Source organism: Verticillium dahliae, genomic scaffold (genome assembly GCF_000150675.1).
Source record: "Verticillium dahliae VdLs.17 supercont1.6 genomic scaffold, whole genome shotgun sequence".
In the NCBI taxonomy this organism is placed as follows: Eukaryota; Fungi; Ascomycota; class Sordariomycetes; order Glomerellales; family Plectosphaerellaceae; genus Verticillium; species Verticillium dahliae.
The window spans coordinates 1,521,750-1,536,880 of NW_009276926.1; the positions used below are offsets into that span (position 1 = coordinate 1,521,750).

Here is a 15,131-nt window from a genome sequence, read left to right on the forward strand (position 1 = left end):
GCGATTCATTCCGTCGCGATCCAGACAAGAAAATGGGCGCCATGTCTCGTCTCATCTCAGCCGGCGGCGTGAGGCTGAAGACGCCCTCGCCTGGCGCTTGGCTTGGTGCTCTCAGCCCTGATTCATTGTACCCAACGCCCACTGGAGGATGCCGCATCTAGTCCGGCAGTCGAATATGCCTTGTCACGAGACGGATCTCAAGCCACTCGGAGAATCCTCACCGGCTTCACCAATTCTACGAACATCTCCTCAAAGGCGCCGAATGTTGGCGCATTGCCTGTGAGCACACATCCTCGGTATCTGCCTCACCAACAGCTTGTTCTCTGAGCAGACCATTTGCATCCTCGGCCATGTGGTATAATCCCCGCACACCACCAGCCCTCCCACCGCGGAGCCCAAAACGACCCGATCAGACCGGCCTCCCATCACCACCGCTCCTCCCGCCGCGCCCAGTGTCCTACATGCCCTATCGCCCAGCCGGCCCTGAGCAGTGGGACACTTCGCCCTTGCAATGGGCGCACGGCAACCAGCGCCGGCAGTCTGTCCCTGCCGGTGCCCCTGTGAGCTCCAACAACAGCATGGACACATCGCAGACATTGCGGGGTAGGCCGGTCAGCGCCGAAGTCGTACGGCCAGCACTGCCGCCAAGGCCGTACACTTCGTCACCACCACTGAGAGAGACCAGCGCGCCAAGACCGAGGCCGATGTCGTACATGAGCCCTGGACCGACGACGTACCACAGCTACGTGCCGCCGTCTCCTTCACTGTCGCCGCCCGCTCCGCGAGAGAGGCCTCGCTCTGTGTCTTGTGTGAGTCCCGAGTCCATATTCGCAAGCCCAGTCAGCTTCGCACCGCCTTCGCCGCCAAATGAGACACCCGCGAGACCTGTATCGTGCGCGCCATCGTCGCGGTGCTCAACGATGCCCTCACCGCCGGCCGAACCTCCCGCGACCGCGGCCCCGAGAGCGCCGTCGCCGCGCTGGTCCCTCGCTCCATCAGAGCTTGATGGCGGCGAATCCTCACCCTCGCCCGCGCCCGCGCTCGAACCTCCTCTCGAGCGCGACGAGCTGGTAGACGACATTGATGAGCTTCTCTCCGAGCTCGAAATCTCCTCCGCAGGCTGGAACGGCTCCGACCCCTCCATCGACAGCCTCGATCACCGTCGCCTGTCCCTGAAAATCACGCACTACCCGGACGACTACGCCGAGCCTTCACCGCCCGTTGACATCCTCCCGCTGAGCCCACCCGCCGTGCCTCCGAAGCTGCCCCTCGTCCCGATCATGGACGACGCGCCCGAGACGGACACGACGGCGTGCCTCGCGGCGCCCATGACCTACGCCTTCCCCGCGACGTGGTACAGCCATCCCGACATGCCGGGCGTGTGGGTCTGCGCCGGTTGTTTCGGGCGCCACCTGGCCGGCACCAAGTTCGATCCGCAGTTTGACGGGAGAGCTTATAATGATGGGAGGCCGCGGGCGTGCTGGTTTGGGGGGTGACAGGGTCGTTTACGAGCTGTTGCCGAGGGCCCTTGCCACGGGGTTCTTGCAGCCGTTGATTGATCATTTGAATGAAGTGGCGACGCCACGGGCTGCCTGAGATGGGGAAAGGTTAGCAATCCAGTGGTGGGGTGGCATTCGAGGGCGTAGACGGCGTATTGGGCATGAATTATGATCTCAATATCTGGCTTTCAGGTGGCGGATATGTGTGAAGCAGCGCAAGCGTCTACAGGGCTTATTTGGTAGCCAAGTGCACGAGGGAACTGTGAAGATGGGTCATTGCGTGAGCTCTCACTCCTGGGTTTGGCAGGCTAGGGAAGGCCTTACCATCTGGGGTTCGGAAGACATAGAACAGAACCGAGAACTTTCCCTCCCGTAGACAAGCTTGAACCAATTATCTTCACCTCCAAGATTCGCCGGGTTCATTATATCTGATGGCTTCTTCGCCCTTCTTAGTTTCTCAAGAAAAGAGATCCCGCCAGCTTCTTCTGCAATTGTTGCTTTACTAACCATTTTGCAGATGCTGCCTAAGGTTCTAGGGCGTCTTCGTGTACTGACAGTTTGGCAGAATCAATCCTTGTCGCTGATGTAGATGAGAGCTCGCACACTCTTAGTAGTAGTATTCGTGGTGACACTGGTGGTTAACGGTCTAGGTGAAGCACTTACTCTGCTTGAAAAATCTTCCACGTACCCGTGGCTTGCCTTCCAAAGATCGCCTACTGATTGCCACTGCTCGAAAACGTCGCAGGACATTGCTTCAAAGGCTAAGTTTTCAGGAAAGTCCAATGCCTGATTCACAGAAGACCTGTTGAGGAAATCGCCAAAGAGACTGGTCTCTCGGTAGCATAGCGCAGGGTCTTCTTTGCCCTCCCTGCGCCAGTCGAAAGGATTGCGGTGAGTTCGCCGAGGACTACACTAGTGAGACCTCCGCACTTTTTCTGCGCGTAGAGACACCCTTTGGTGAGCCAATCCTTCGTCTCACACACTGGCAGATTCTGTTTGCACCATGGAGAAAGAGGAGCAAATTCATGACATCTCTCACTCGAGAAAGCCCCTGCTGCCCCATACCAGGCTGCTTCAATTACGGCTGAATTTTGGACAGATTGTCGAACCAGACCATTGATGATCATGTTGCCCTTTAGGTTGGTGGTAGTCGCCCGACTGAGGTGCTGACGGATTGATGAGTGGCATCTGTTCTGCAAAGTCGATGCTGGAGCTGAAGTCTCTTGCTGGTTCATCTTGCGCACGAAGAATGTCAACTGCCAGCGCGGGAACCCAGGAACCGCCATATGACTCCCAGCGATGTAGAAATCTCGCCCAACGAACTCCGGGTAGCCAATAAAAGATTGACGCAGGAAGCGGTTCATCGGCTGCGAGGATCTTGAGAGGCCATCAAAAATTTCGTCGAGACGAGAGAATGAATCAATCACCTGCTGATTGACTGAGGTGGTTAGTGACGTTAGTTGTGTTACCGGGGCTTCACTGCGCACCTGCATCTCGTAGACTTACTCAACGAAGAGTAGGTTGGCTCGATCGTTCCAGCTTAAGGGGTTGTTCACTGTGCACCGTTCTGCAGCGATCCAGCATGGGCCTAGCTGAATCATATCCTCCCCCGGGCCTCTACAGCGTGTGTGAGCAAGCAACGTTGTTCGCGTGGCAATTCGACGTACGCGGTCATCCAGAGAATGAGACCTTTGCAGGCCCGTGTTTGCTCTGATGGAGCTAGAAGAATGTCGCGGTGTGGCCGTCATCTGTGGCCAGAAACCCAGCCGTGCCTGGGGTAAAGCTGTTACAGACGCTGGAGGCGTCGTTGGCAAGTCGGATACTGAAGGCTGGTAACCCTTCTTCTCAGCGACAGGCTTAAATGACACTGCAGCATTGGCAACCGGACAGTTGGGCGCACTCAATATAGTGCTGAACTTCATCGCGTTGGTCGCCGGGTATCCGTTAAAGAGGTAGCCGTAATGACCACAAATTCAGGAGCCTTCGATTCTGAAGATCTAGTGGTTGACCAGATGTGGTGTAAGTGGTCCACATGTCCGTTTTAGGTTATTCGTGCCACGCGGCGCGTACGAGCCTCGGGTATACGGCACTGTTGATTCTCAATACCATTGAAAGTAGGGCGCCACTAGACTCCTTATCATAAGCAGGTGGATGATTTTTTAGTGAACCAGATCGGATGAGTTGGTGAGCGTCATTCTGGAAACAACTGCTCAACGTCACATCTGCCGCAAAGTCACAACATGCGGTCACGTTTAGACCTTACAGTCTTCGCCCTGCAGGCGACGAGCCTCTTTGCACTTGGTTTCTGTGCCTCAAGTCAGAAGCCTCTCGTTGCCAATCTACCGACTTTCAATCTACGCGAACAGACCGACGTCCTTTGCGATGCCGGGTCGCGACACTGGACTGGTTTGGTCCCAATCACAAACGACAAGAGCTTGTCCTTCTGTCAGTGCTCGATAACGGCTCGTTGAAGGCGCCCTTGCTGATCCTCTAACGAAGGGTATTTCGAAAGCCGTAGCCACCCACAGACGGACCCAGTACTGTTGTGGATGAGCGGGTAGGTCATTACGCTGTGTGGGCGAGTATTCTTTCCATCTGATTATTCTAGGGGCCCTGGCGCAACCGGCGAATTGGGCATCCTCAAAGATAGTGGACCTTGTCAAGTGAACCTAGATGGTAATTCTACATCGAAGCGGCCATTCTCCTGGACGGACAAGGCCAACGTGCTTTTCATTGAGTGAGTAGCATCTTATGCAACGGAATTCGAAACCTCTCCGCTGACCAAAACCAGCCAGCCAGTGGGCGTGGGGTTCTCGGAAATCAGTGACCGAGATCTGATGGCAGTCACACTGGAACAGGGAGGTCGCGATCTCTACGCCTTTCTCTCGGTTTTTACATCCCGTGTCTTTCCTGACACAGCCGACAAGACTTGGCACATCGCCGGTGAGTCAATGGGAGGCCATTATGTTACTGGATACACGCAGTACATCATCCAGCAGCAGCGAGAACGAGCCATTCAAAGCAAGGCCATTCCGCTCAATATCGCCACAGCAATTATTGTTGATGGGTACATCGATGACTCCAGAAGTGCGGCTGGCTTTTACGATTATCTCTGTCTTGACTGGCGTGGTGATGGTCGTAAGCCCCTTCTCGACCCCGAAGAGTGCGAATCCATGGTCGCTGGTGTTCCGAGCTGCGAGAAGAAGGGAGCGCTCTGCCGCGATACCTATGATGTCGAGGTTTGCACTCTGGCCACGTCGCACTGCAACGACACGGTGGCCAAATATTTCTGGAACAACGTAAAGTCCGGAGGTTGGAATCCTTATGATGGTCAGTCCATTTCTAGTACTCAAGTGCTTTCCTCGTGGCATGATAAGTAGTACTCGTGTTAACGCTGTCTCAGGCCGACTGACATGCGAAACGCCTCCACTCTGCTCTGACCTGCAGGGCGGACCAACAAGGGAGTTTCTGAATAAGCCTTGGGTTCTAGAGAGACTTGGGTACCCTGGAAAGTCCTTCTCACTCATTGACATGGACGCCAACCAGAGGTGGGAAGATGACGGCCATCTTTTCCTGCCGACTACGCGGGAACTGACGTGGCTTCTTGACGAAACAAATATTCGCGTTCTCTTCATCAATGGCAATGAGGACATGATCATGTGAGTCAAAGTCGCCGCCGGTCGTGACCTTTCCAAGACCGACGTCTAACTTGGTATATCCTGTAGAAATTCGCCCGGGCAGATCAGGATGCTGGATGAACAACCCTGGGCTCGCCAAGCTTGGTACAGGCAACAGGCATTCAAGGATTGGCACTATGCCGACGGCGAAATAGCGCGGGAGGGACTCGCTGATAAAGGGAAGAAGGGAGGGAAATGGAAGGGCGATAATCGCCTCAGTCTGTTTCTGGTGGACGAAGCTGGCCACATGGCCCCCTGGGATCAGCCCGAAGCAGTCGGCGCCATTGTCAGGGCATGGATACGGCCCTGAACTGTCATGGTTGCATTTTGCGAGCGTGTCATACGCGTGCGACCAGGAGTCCAAGGCCAGGCACCCTCCGTATTATCATCTTGCATGAGAATGTCTGATGAGACTCCATCAGATGTGCCGCTGATTGAGTAAATCTTTAGCGGATCATAGCATTTTCAGAGGGAGTTGCGGGCAGCGCACGCAACTGTGTGGCTTTTTGACATCCCACGATATTGTCCAAGCAGCATCATTGATATCACCGTTGACGTAAGCTATATGTACAGAACGACACTATCATTCGGACCGCCAATCCCAAACCTCCCAGCCGGTATGTCTCTGCCAGGCGGATATTCCAAATCCTTTGTGGGAGCCTTCAGGAGCGGATGTTTGGCGCCAGAGTACCTAGTATAGATTATCTACCCGCTGCCGGTCAGGAGTGACGTCGACCCGTCGCTTATACCGTTAGCCATCCCAACATGCACATTCTCATCATCCTACCCCTCAGTCATCGTAGATTCACTGACTCGATCTTTTTCCATGCCATGTTTCCTCCAGTTTAAAGAAAACTTAGAACCCACAGTCTACCCTAAAAACGGAACCAGGCCCTCCGTCCCTGACAATCTCACCTACCCGGCAGTCAATACCGACGATCTCTTGTCTGTTCCGCCAATCGCCGCCTCCACACCCCGCGCCCCCCCGGACGACCACTACGACAACTGCGGCATCTCTTGGCCGGGACTACCCCACGAGCGGCTCGGTAGTTGTCGATCTGGGCAGGGGTCGGCTCAGTCCGGGGTACAGCGGACTCGTGTCAGGCGACGGGATGGGATGTGATCGTCGTGCTCTCGACGCGTGGGAATAGACGCGTGGCGGTGATTTGTGCGGAAATATCGTGGATGGGCGGGGCCTGATGCGAGGCAAGGAATCAGATGATATCCTTCCTCGGTGTTGCGGATTGCGTGCGGCGATGGGACACCGGCCACCTTTGCGCGATGACGACGTCTAAGACGCCTGGGCATGGAGTGAAGACGCCTTACCATCGAATCCATGGAGCATATAAGAAGACCAGATCGTCCACCAGAAAGACTCACCATCTACTACCAAGAGAAGCAGGCACTCGAGTCAGATACCCAATCCAGCGTTGTTCTCCTCCCTCTTCACTTTGCTTCGGCCTCGTTCCAAGATCACCCGCAGATAGCCACCATGAAGGTCGCAGCCCTCCTCGCCCTGCCCCTCGCCGTGCTGGCCTCGCCCCTGACCTCGCCCCTGAGCGCCCGCCAGTCCTCGACCTTCTGCGACGACTGGGGCAGCGCCGTCGCGGGGCCGTACACGGTGTACAACAACCTCTGGGGCAAGGGCTCCGCGACGTCGGGCCAGCAGTGCACGACGCTCTCGGGCCTGTCGGGCAACGCCGTGTCGTGGTCGACGTCGTGGAGCTGGGCCGGCGGCCAGAACAACGTAAAGTCGTACCCCAACGCCCTGCTGGCCATTACCAAGCGGCCGCTGAGCCAGGTGTCGTCGATCCCGTCGTCGTGGTCCTGGTCCTACACGGGCTCGAGCCTCGTCGCCAACGTCGCCTACGACCTCTTCACCGGCAACACGGCCGACAGCGCGCCGGCCTACGAGATCATGATCTGGCTCGGCTCCCTCGGCGGCGCCGGCCCCATCAGCGCCACCGGCAGCACCATTGCCAACCCCACCATTGCCGGCACCACCTGGAGGCTGTACCAGGGCAGCCACAGCCAGATGAACGTCTTCAGCTTCGTCGCGCCCTCCAACATTCGCAGCTTCAACGCTGACCTGTACGCCTTTGTCAACTACCTCGCGGCCAACCACGGCCTGCCGAAGACCCAGATCCTGCAGAGCGTCGGCGCTGGCACGGAGCCGTTCACGGGGTCCAACGCCGTCTTCACGACCAGCTCGTACCAGGTTTCTGTTTCTTGAAACGTCTCAGCTCGGGAAGAGAAGGTGTGGATCGACGTGATGGACCTCGTGCCGTAGACGTAGCACTTGAAGACGGAATGCTGGATAGTATGAGATTATGATTGTACAAAATGATATGTGCTTTCGTCCGAATGTTCCCCGACCCAGTGAAGACCTGATTTGTACTTTTTTTCGCCCCTCAATGTGATCATAGCCACGTTGATGCACATCTAATCAGACCCGTCCACTCGGAATAATGCCAACGACATAGCATCTGACAAAACGCCCTTCCCAGGCCTCTTGCTCACACTCAGCAGCCTTCCCAGGTTGACATCGCCTCCTGCCGATGGCGACCGCGGTCTCAGGGGCAGCGGATACTCGACACCAGCACCTGGCACCATGAGACTCGTCTCTGCGGGTCCCGGCGAGACGGCACGAGAATTGCTGCGGCTCCTACCCACGGCATTGCTCCGCCTTAGCTGGGACTCGGTGCGCTGCGGCGCCGCCCCTTGGGGTTCAGGAGCGAGGAATTGCGGCGACGGCGATGGGGCGCGAGGCACCTTTGATGCAGGATTGCGCGGCGCCTCGAACCGCGAGGCCGACGGCGACTTGAGGGCCGAGTTGTCCCGCGACGAGACGCGCTTGTGCCCTGTCTCTCTGACCTTCTCGGCGCTCAGCAGACCCCAGAGCTGCTGCAGCCACTTTTGCTTCTCCTCGGGCTTCATGGACCGGATGGGCAGGACCTCGGCGCCACCCATCTCGCGCGTCGGCCAGGGGAAGCTGACGGCCATCTCACGCAGCGTCACCGAGTGGAGCTGTCGCAGCACGATGCGCAGCTGCGGTTCGACGTTGGCCACTGGCGGGAACGCCCAGTCGGACCTCTGCTCCAGGCGGTCGGCAATCTGGGTCATGGCGCCGATGAGCCACTCGATGGCCACCTCGTCGGGTACGGTATGGGCCTTGCTCAGCAGCCAGCCGAGCATCTCGGGAGAGCCAGACTGGTTGAGGATGGGAATGCTGCGCTTGTCGTGCTCGCGACCCTGGAGCTTCATGATGAAATCGTTGTACTCTTTCATGGCGTCGAGGGGCAGACCGATGAAGCGGCCGCTGTTGAGGGCGTGAACAATCTCGTCGCCAAGGGCGATGCCGGACTTGATGCCGCTATTGAGGCCACGGCCAGGCCAGAAGTGGACGGTCATGGCGGCATCCCCCGCAACAGCCACGAGGGCGTGGGGCCGGTTGATGAGCATCGAGTCGGCAGGAGGAAGAAGCTGGACGCCCTCTCTGACGGCCTGCACGACAATGGGGATACGGACAACATTGATGACCTCGCTCTCTTTGAAGCCAAACAGTTTGAGGCCATCCTCGATTGACTTCCAAAGTGGACTCTCCCGGTCTTCAGAAGGTGCAAAGACCTGACTTTCTTTGAAGCCTTTGGGCACCGAGCCGTCTGGCCGTCTCAAGCAGCCGGGATTACCAAAAGTGACGAATTTGCCGTCAACCGAGACCATCTTGTCCCACTCCTCCTCTGTCAGCTGCATGTTGAGGTAGCCACGGCCGTCAAAGTCACTGGCATTCAGGAGGTAGCGGGTCTGACCAAGGGTCAGAAAGACATTGAGGGGTTGGGACCAGGGCAGGCCGGCCGGGCGGTCAAACGCGAGACCCAGCGCATAGCTGCGGCCGCGCTCGTTCTCGTAGCCGTGGAAGTAGTCCTTGCGGACCCACGACGCAGCGCCGTCTGCGCCCAGCAGGACATGAAAGTCGCCGATCCTGGGCAGGTCCTCGCGCAAGAGCCCCTCGGGATGCAGATGGATGAGGCCTTCAAACTCGGGCGCATGACACCGCTGCAGCAGGCGGTCCTCGACCTTGCGGATCTGAATGTTGGCGGAGCCGGGCCAGACGGGCTCAGGACGACCTTGAAAGAGGGCCTGCTGGGATGCCTTGCTCATCAGCGTCGTGACAGATTCCTGTAACGTGACGACCTGGTCGCGACGCTTGGCGGTGGGGGGATAATCGACGTAGGAGCGGCCATCGGGGGCGGTACATTGCACCCAGCGGCGCTCATACATGTGCACCTCGACGTTGCCGGCGCCCTTTTCGGCGAGGGAGATGGCAGAAGCAAGAGCTGTGGGTCCGCCGCCGACGATGGCGACCTTGAGTCGCGCAGCGGGGTATCGGTAGACGACGGGATTCGCAGGTGAGGGATCGAGGTTGCGGGCGAGGGACGGGTCGAAGAAGAAGTCCATGATGGTCTTGGTCTTTTCGGAGAAGACCATGCTGGGAACACGGGCCTTGATGAGCATGAAGCGAACACACTGCATCAGTGGTGTCGTCGCAAAACTGGCATGGCTGTTGCCAAAGAGGCGCATCTGGATGGCGCTGGCAATGGCAGGTATCGTCGCGTTGTTGTGGTCCATGACAATGGCCTGGACTTCAGCGTTGATCCTCGTGTCAGGAGACATTTTCACGAAGCGCAGGAGAAAGATGCGCGCGCGCTCGAGATCGGAGCGTCTGTCGGTAGAGTTGTCAGAGCCCCAGGCGTCTTCGAAGACTTTGGGGAAGAGGATGTCATCGTGAGAGAGCGAGTCCTGCACGGCGCTGCTACCACGCCGCGGGACAGTATTGGCCGTGTTGAGGGATGTCCTCATGGTGACGCAGCGGGCTCTATGGCGATGTTGAATATGATGGATCTGGTGATTGGGATGCAGCTGGGGATGGATGGATCAAGCTGTCGTGGGTTGTCTGAAGTGCTCCAGGTGCAGTGGCAGGCAGAGCTGAAAGAAGCTCGCAAGAGTGAGATGGTCGGATGTCAAAGAGCTCTCCATTGTGGCGGGAACCTGTAAGCTTTTAGCGTCCAGCGGCTGGATCTGGATCTGGATGATTGTTGGTGGATGGAGGGCGAGTGGCTAGGAGGGCAAGGCGTCGTCTTGGGAGAAAGGAGCCAAGGAGGGGTCGTTGTGGGAGAAAGGAGCCAAGGAGGCGTGTCGGTCTTGGTGTTGTGGTGTGCAGCCTCACGAGGGGCTAAGATTAGAATCGACGCCCAGATAAGAAGCCCGGGTGCCATGGCGCGCTCTAGGGCGTTCCCTTGTTAGGGGGCCTCTTCAGGGGGGGGCTCCAGGGCGTTGGGGGCCAATCGGGGTACGAAAGGCTAGGAACGATTGGCTGCTGCCATCCCACCTTGAATCTGCAGGGGGCCAGAGACGCTGCAGGCGGATGAGATTTTAGCGTCTATTTAAGGCTTGACACCTGTACGTGGGAGAGGCTGTGCTTCCCCGGAACTTGCGATGCCGGCTGTTGTGTGCTTCAGATCAAGACGTCCTATCTGTACAGAAGGTGAGATACCTTGATCATCTTGCAAGACGCATAGGATGATGTATCTCGACAGGTCTTTGCATATTCAGCAATGAAAAGTCCAGATCCTGTCATCAGCAATGGAGGATCGAAAGAAAGCATCGTCAAAGACCCATATCCAGGGTCTGCAACTTCCTGCGTACTTAAGCTTATCCGGTTCTCATCGACACCTCACCATCTGACAGCCTGTGGTCAGACGCCGTTGACGAAGCTGACAGTGGGCACATCCAGCTGTGCCGGAATGGGGCAACCAGCCAAGCGCCGTCAAGCGCCCCAAACCTTGGGACGCCCCAACAGCGACACGTTGCACAGGCGCAGGCGAGCGGGCTCCAAAGCTATGGCCAGCGGCCTGTAGCCCGACCCAGCCATGTTCGGGGTGCTTGCCGTGCTTCCCCAGCCCGGACCCGGACCATACTTGAGATGGCTTGCCGGGTGACTCTTGCGGCCGTGCGATCTGGGCCACGTTTTCTGAACAAGGGACTTTGGCTAGCCATGCTCAGCGCGCGACTCATCGCCCTGAACGATGAAATGGTTTGTGTGCCACGTATCTCCGATGGCCATCTAGCTGGGCCAAGGACCAGAGAGCCTGGCAACTTGCGAATGACTTCTGGGCCAAAGTAACCCAAACACGTCAAGCATGGCTCATCTGACAGGTGCTATGGCATAAAACACACGGCAAAAGAAAAGCACGAGACCCGGTTTCCCCTTACACTCATCCTGCAACCGTTACGCATGCGACAGAATTGCTGTGGCAGGGCGAAACAGCACCGCAAGACTGCTCAACATGACAACTTTTTCTCGTTACAGAGACCCCAAAGAAAATACCCGGCGGCATGGCCTGCACATCCGCATAGTACAGCAATTTTCGGGACAATTAGCTGAGTGGGCTCTCACCGCACAAGCTCCATCCACCAATCCACTTCACGACTCATGATATATCCTCATCCAGCACGTCACGCCGAGAAAGAGAGCGAAAGCGAAATCAAGCCGAAAAATAGCTGGCATGCCAGTCATGATACTCGATTCCCAACAAAAATACCAAAAGGCCCATTTTTTAAAAGGGACAAAGAAAAAGAGTACACAGCTAACATGGCCGCTTCATCAAGTCGTGAAACATTTCAGTCCACTGCCCCTCCTTCATCTCCGAATCGGGAGGCCCCGCCTCTTCTCTCTCTCTCCTAGACGGTCCACAGCTGACCCTTGGCCTGGGCCTCTGCAACGAGCTTATCGTAGATGGCGACCTTCTCGTCGTAGATGGCGACGAGTTCCGAGTGCTCGTCCCTCTTGCCGGGGGTGGCGTCGTCACCGCCGAACGCCCGGACGGCAGAGTAGTAGACGTCCGCCAGGGCGTTGCACACGCCGCGCACGCTCGAAGACTGGCACTGGAACCTCAGACTGGGGGGCGAGGTGGAAAAGGCCGTGTAAGCAGCGAGTCACGCGTGATGGGCAAGTACAAGTGAACTTACTCGGTCCTGAACTGGTTGTCGATGCGGAGCTTGTTGCTCTCGGTGAAGCGGGTCTGGGCGCGGAAGTTGTGGTAGCCAAAGTCGTGGCGGTGGCAGGCCGGCACAAAGGGGAATCCGAATGGGTTGTCAGGAGACGTTGTGCAGCCGTCGGAGCTCCAGTCGAGGTTGGCGGGGTTGCGGTTGTTGCGGCGCGTGGTGAACTGAGGCAGCGTCAGGGAGAAGGACAGGCTGTCGGTGACGGCCGTGATGCTCTGGCGCGCGGCGAGCTTGGGGGTCTGCGCCTCGTCGGTGGTGGGCAGAGCCAGGGCGGCAGGCACGAGGGCCAGGAGAATTGCGTTGAACTTCATGATGAGAGGAAAATCCCAAAGACTGGACGGGGAGAAGGAGGAGGAGGAGCAGGGGCTGGGACTTCAAACTGCTCACTGCAACTGAAGCTGAGGAACCAGAAGGAGCAAATATGATCAGCAGGATGTTCTCTCATCTTTATACTTCTCTACCCTGCACGGCATGGCGGACATGGCCATCTATTCAGATGATGATGCTCCGCCAAGCAAGCTACTCACGATCGTCCCGTGGCCATAGAAGTGGCCCAAAAAGGCAATGATCAATCCGCACCGCCTCCAGCCGGCCAGCCACGATGTTGTTGAGCTAGGCGTAATTGGCTCGAGACCTCGAATCGCAACCCCCCCCTCTTCAACGGCCACCGCGCGCTTCTGACCCGCCCAGAAACCTGGCCAAGAAGAGATGAACGTTGTTTCTAGGCGCCATACGGAAGGTGTGTCCTCGCCAACCAAGTCCACTCGTAGCCCAAAGGCTCGCCGCCGAGATGCGGGGAAGCCAAAACTACCGGGCGGAGGCGTGTCGGCATTGGGCAGTGAGCTCCGTGGGTGGCCCCTGGGGGCGGATACCAGCTAGACCTCGTATTGGCATGATCACCGAGCACAACCAAGGTTGGCGGGGTTCAGCTGGGCGCGTGGAACAAAAGCAAGCTCGTCGTTCGCATCGTGGGGGAAGGCTGGGACCGTTGAGCGGTGACCTCCGCGTGATGTGCCATTGAAATTGCCGGAATTGGGCACTCTACGCGTGGCTGGATTGAGAAGTCCTGCCCGTCGGCACACCGGACTTGTCAAAAGTTGATGTAAGCGGCTTGGGCTGCCGCTTCAACCTGTATGCGATGTGATGATGTGTGATGATATCTGGTGGTTGCCCGTGTCTGTATGTGCCTGGGAGGTGTGGGTAGCATCGTGAGCTTCAACTTTAACGTGTCTAGTCAGTTGGCATGTGAAAGTCAAAAGAGCACGTGTGCAATATCATGTCATCTTTTGGCCTGTTTAGACACTTCGCATGCATCCGTAGATCCTCCCTGATGCACGTTGCGCTGGAGTTGCGCTGGAGTTGCGCTGGGCATATTCCCTCAATGCTTGACGTCGAAATTTACTTCACCCTGCTTCCAATGAGACACGAGCGATGACGAAACGTGCCCGAGGGCTTCGACCCAAATCCATCTTGAACACCACTATCCCCGGGCCCTGGAACAGCGGGGCCGGTCCCCGATAACAAGCAGGGGGGGTGATGGGGTTTCTCCCGGATGTAGGGAGAGTCGCCTGTTGAAGAAACAACAAAAACAGACTTTGGAGGACACAAAGAACACAATAGCTCATGGAGCCAGATACACGACTCATGTAGGGTATTTCACATGCAAGTCGAAAGATTATGTGGAAAGCGCTGTGCTTCAACCTTCTCAGCCAGACTGCTGTCTCTCCAATCACCAATCTCCCGAAAACTCCAGTGGCTGTTCCGCCTGCAAGGTCACGATCATGCTTCCCCGCCGTAGAGCCACTACTCTTGGACACGACTCCTGACCAGCCCTCGTGGCTTCGGAGAGCCCTTTCCTCATCCATCATAGACGCAGCCTTGACCATTTCCAAATTTGCGCTTCCCCGCGATATGTTGACCTTCAGGCACCTCCGTGTCTCCGACCCCAGAATGATCCCTGGCTTGCTCACTTCAGCTGGCAGCATGCTGCCATTTAGATTATGTTGCCATCATAGTCCCGTGACAGCAACTCCGCGGCGGCCCTGGTCCAAATTTGTTGTGGGTTGATTTAATACCGAGCGGCCAATACTTGCCGCGTTGGGGTCTTTCCCACACGACTGCACTAACTCGCAGTTGTCCAAGCGATGACAACGCCCGCGTCTTGAACTTGGGCTTTGCCGAAAGGCCAGGTTAACCGTATTGTGCGTCTGGGGTCACGGACGAAACTCCCGATAGAGAGCACTAGCACTCGGGATTGTCTTATTCGTGCTTTACAATGCCTCACGAAATGTTGGGCTGGGCCCTCAAAAAATCTCCAATTATTTGATTCCCCCTTCACGAGAGAGTGGTACTGTCTTTACATTGGCCTGTGTAAGCTGTTTAAATCTTCGATATTCAGCCCCTTGGGGTTGAGATCACAGAACAGCTGGCGGTGGTCCCCATATACCCACCCTTCATGTAGCCGTAATTCTGAGCCCCTGTCTCGCTGGCAGGGCACCGCTCACACAGATCGGTTCTGTCGCATCGCCTCGACCTGCCACTGTCGAATCTGAACTGCTGACCTGGATATAGGTACACAAAATCAGAGTTCTCTGCGGCAGATGCTACTCTTCATTGAAAGGGCCGGTAATGACATTATGACCCGACGCCTCATGAGTCTGCCTTTGTCGCCCAAAATATATATCATGGGTGTAGGCAAGAAGTCTTGGTGCCGCATTCGATGTGCAAGGTAGCTCAGATCTCGTCGAGCCTCTTGGTGCGAATACTCGAGGAGATTGACAGCCCAAAATCCGCCTCTTACTTAAGATCCGACCTCGTTCAGAGTCTGCGGCGAGCTGTTGGATTGGTGTCCGAACTGAAAGCTGACGGGGCGTTTATTCGATCAGTTTGG

The 15,131-nt window shown here is 56.9% G+C and overlaps 5 protein-coding genes across 5 annotated transcripts; 3 read left to right on the top strand and 2 right to left on the bottom strand.

Annotated features, from left to right (window-relative positions):
• Nucleotides 1-32: 32 nt before the first annotated feature.
• Nucleotides 33-1,496, top strand: VDAG_04015 (uncharacterized protein; the record flags this gene model as incomplete). The annotated part of the gene is made up of 2 exons (XM_009654099.1): nt 33-127; nt 332-1,496. The coding sequence occupies 2 exons, from the start codon at nt 33-35 to the stop codon at nt 1,494-1,496; spliced, it is 1,260 nt and encodes a 419-aa protein (XP_009652394.1).
• A 2,167-nt stretch (nt 1,497-3,663) lies between these two features.
• VDAG_04016 (carboxypeptidase Y) lies at nt 3,664-5,894 on the top strand. Its single transcript, XM_009654100.1, has 6 exons — nt 3,664-3,944; nt 3,999-4,056; nt 4,108-4,236; nt 4,291-4,829; nt 4,903-5,158; nt 5,225-5,894. Exons 2-6 carry the CDS (start codon nt 4,049-4,051, stop codon nt 5,484-5,486), a joined length of 1,194 nt encoding a protein of 397 aa, XP_009652395.1. The 5' UTR covers nt 3,664-3,944; nt 3,999-4,048; the 3' UTR covers nt 5,487-5,894.
• Nucleotides 5,895-6,668: 774 nt separating this feature from the next.
• On the top strand, nt 6,669-7,409 carry VDAG_04017 (endoglucanase-1; the record flags this gene model as incomplete). The annotated part of the gene is made up of 1 exon (XM_009654101.1): nt 6,669-7,409. One exon carries the CDS (start codon nt 6,669-6,671, stop codon nt 7,407-7,409), a length of 741 nt encoding a protein of 246 aa, XP_009652396.1.
• A 209-nt stretch (nt 7,410-7,618) lies between these two features.
• Nucleotides 7,619-10,036, bottom strand: VDAG_04018 (uncharacterized protein; the record flags this gene model as incomplete). The annotated part of the gene is made up of 1 exon (XM_009654102.1): nt 7,619-10,036. The coding sequence occupies one exon, from the start codon at nt 10,034-10,036 to the stop codon at nt 7,619-7,621; it is 2,418 nt and encodes an 805-aa protein (XP_009652397.1).
• A 1,881-nt stretch (nt 10,037-11,917) lies between these two features.
• On the bottom strand, nt 11,918-12,623 carry VDAG_04019 (secretory phospholipase A2; the record flags this gene model as incomplete). Its single annotated transcript, XM_009654103.1, has 2 exons — nt 12,206-12,623; nt 11,918-12,134 (listed from the first exon to the last, which is right to left on the bottom strand). Exons 1-2 carry the CDS (start codon nt 12,550-12,552, stop codon nt 11,918-11,920), a joined length of 564 nt encoding a protein of 187 aa, XP_009652398.1. The 5' UTR covers nt 12,553-12,623.
• Between the last annotated feature and the right edge of the window lie 2,508 nt (nt 12,624-15,131).

What these genes read in the sequence shown, in the direction of transcription:
- VDAG_04016 (XM_009654100.1), top strand. An exon ending in GCCAACGTGCTTTTCATTGA is followed by an intron (nt 4,237 to 4,290) that starts GTGAGTAGCATC and finishes GACCAAAACCAG; the next exon opens with CCAGCCAGTGGGCGTGGGGT. An exon ending in AGGTTGGAATCCTTATGATG is followed by an intron (nt 4,830 to 4,902) that starts GTCAGTCCATTT and finishes ACGCTGTCTCAG; the next exon opens with GCCGACTGACATGCGAAACG.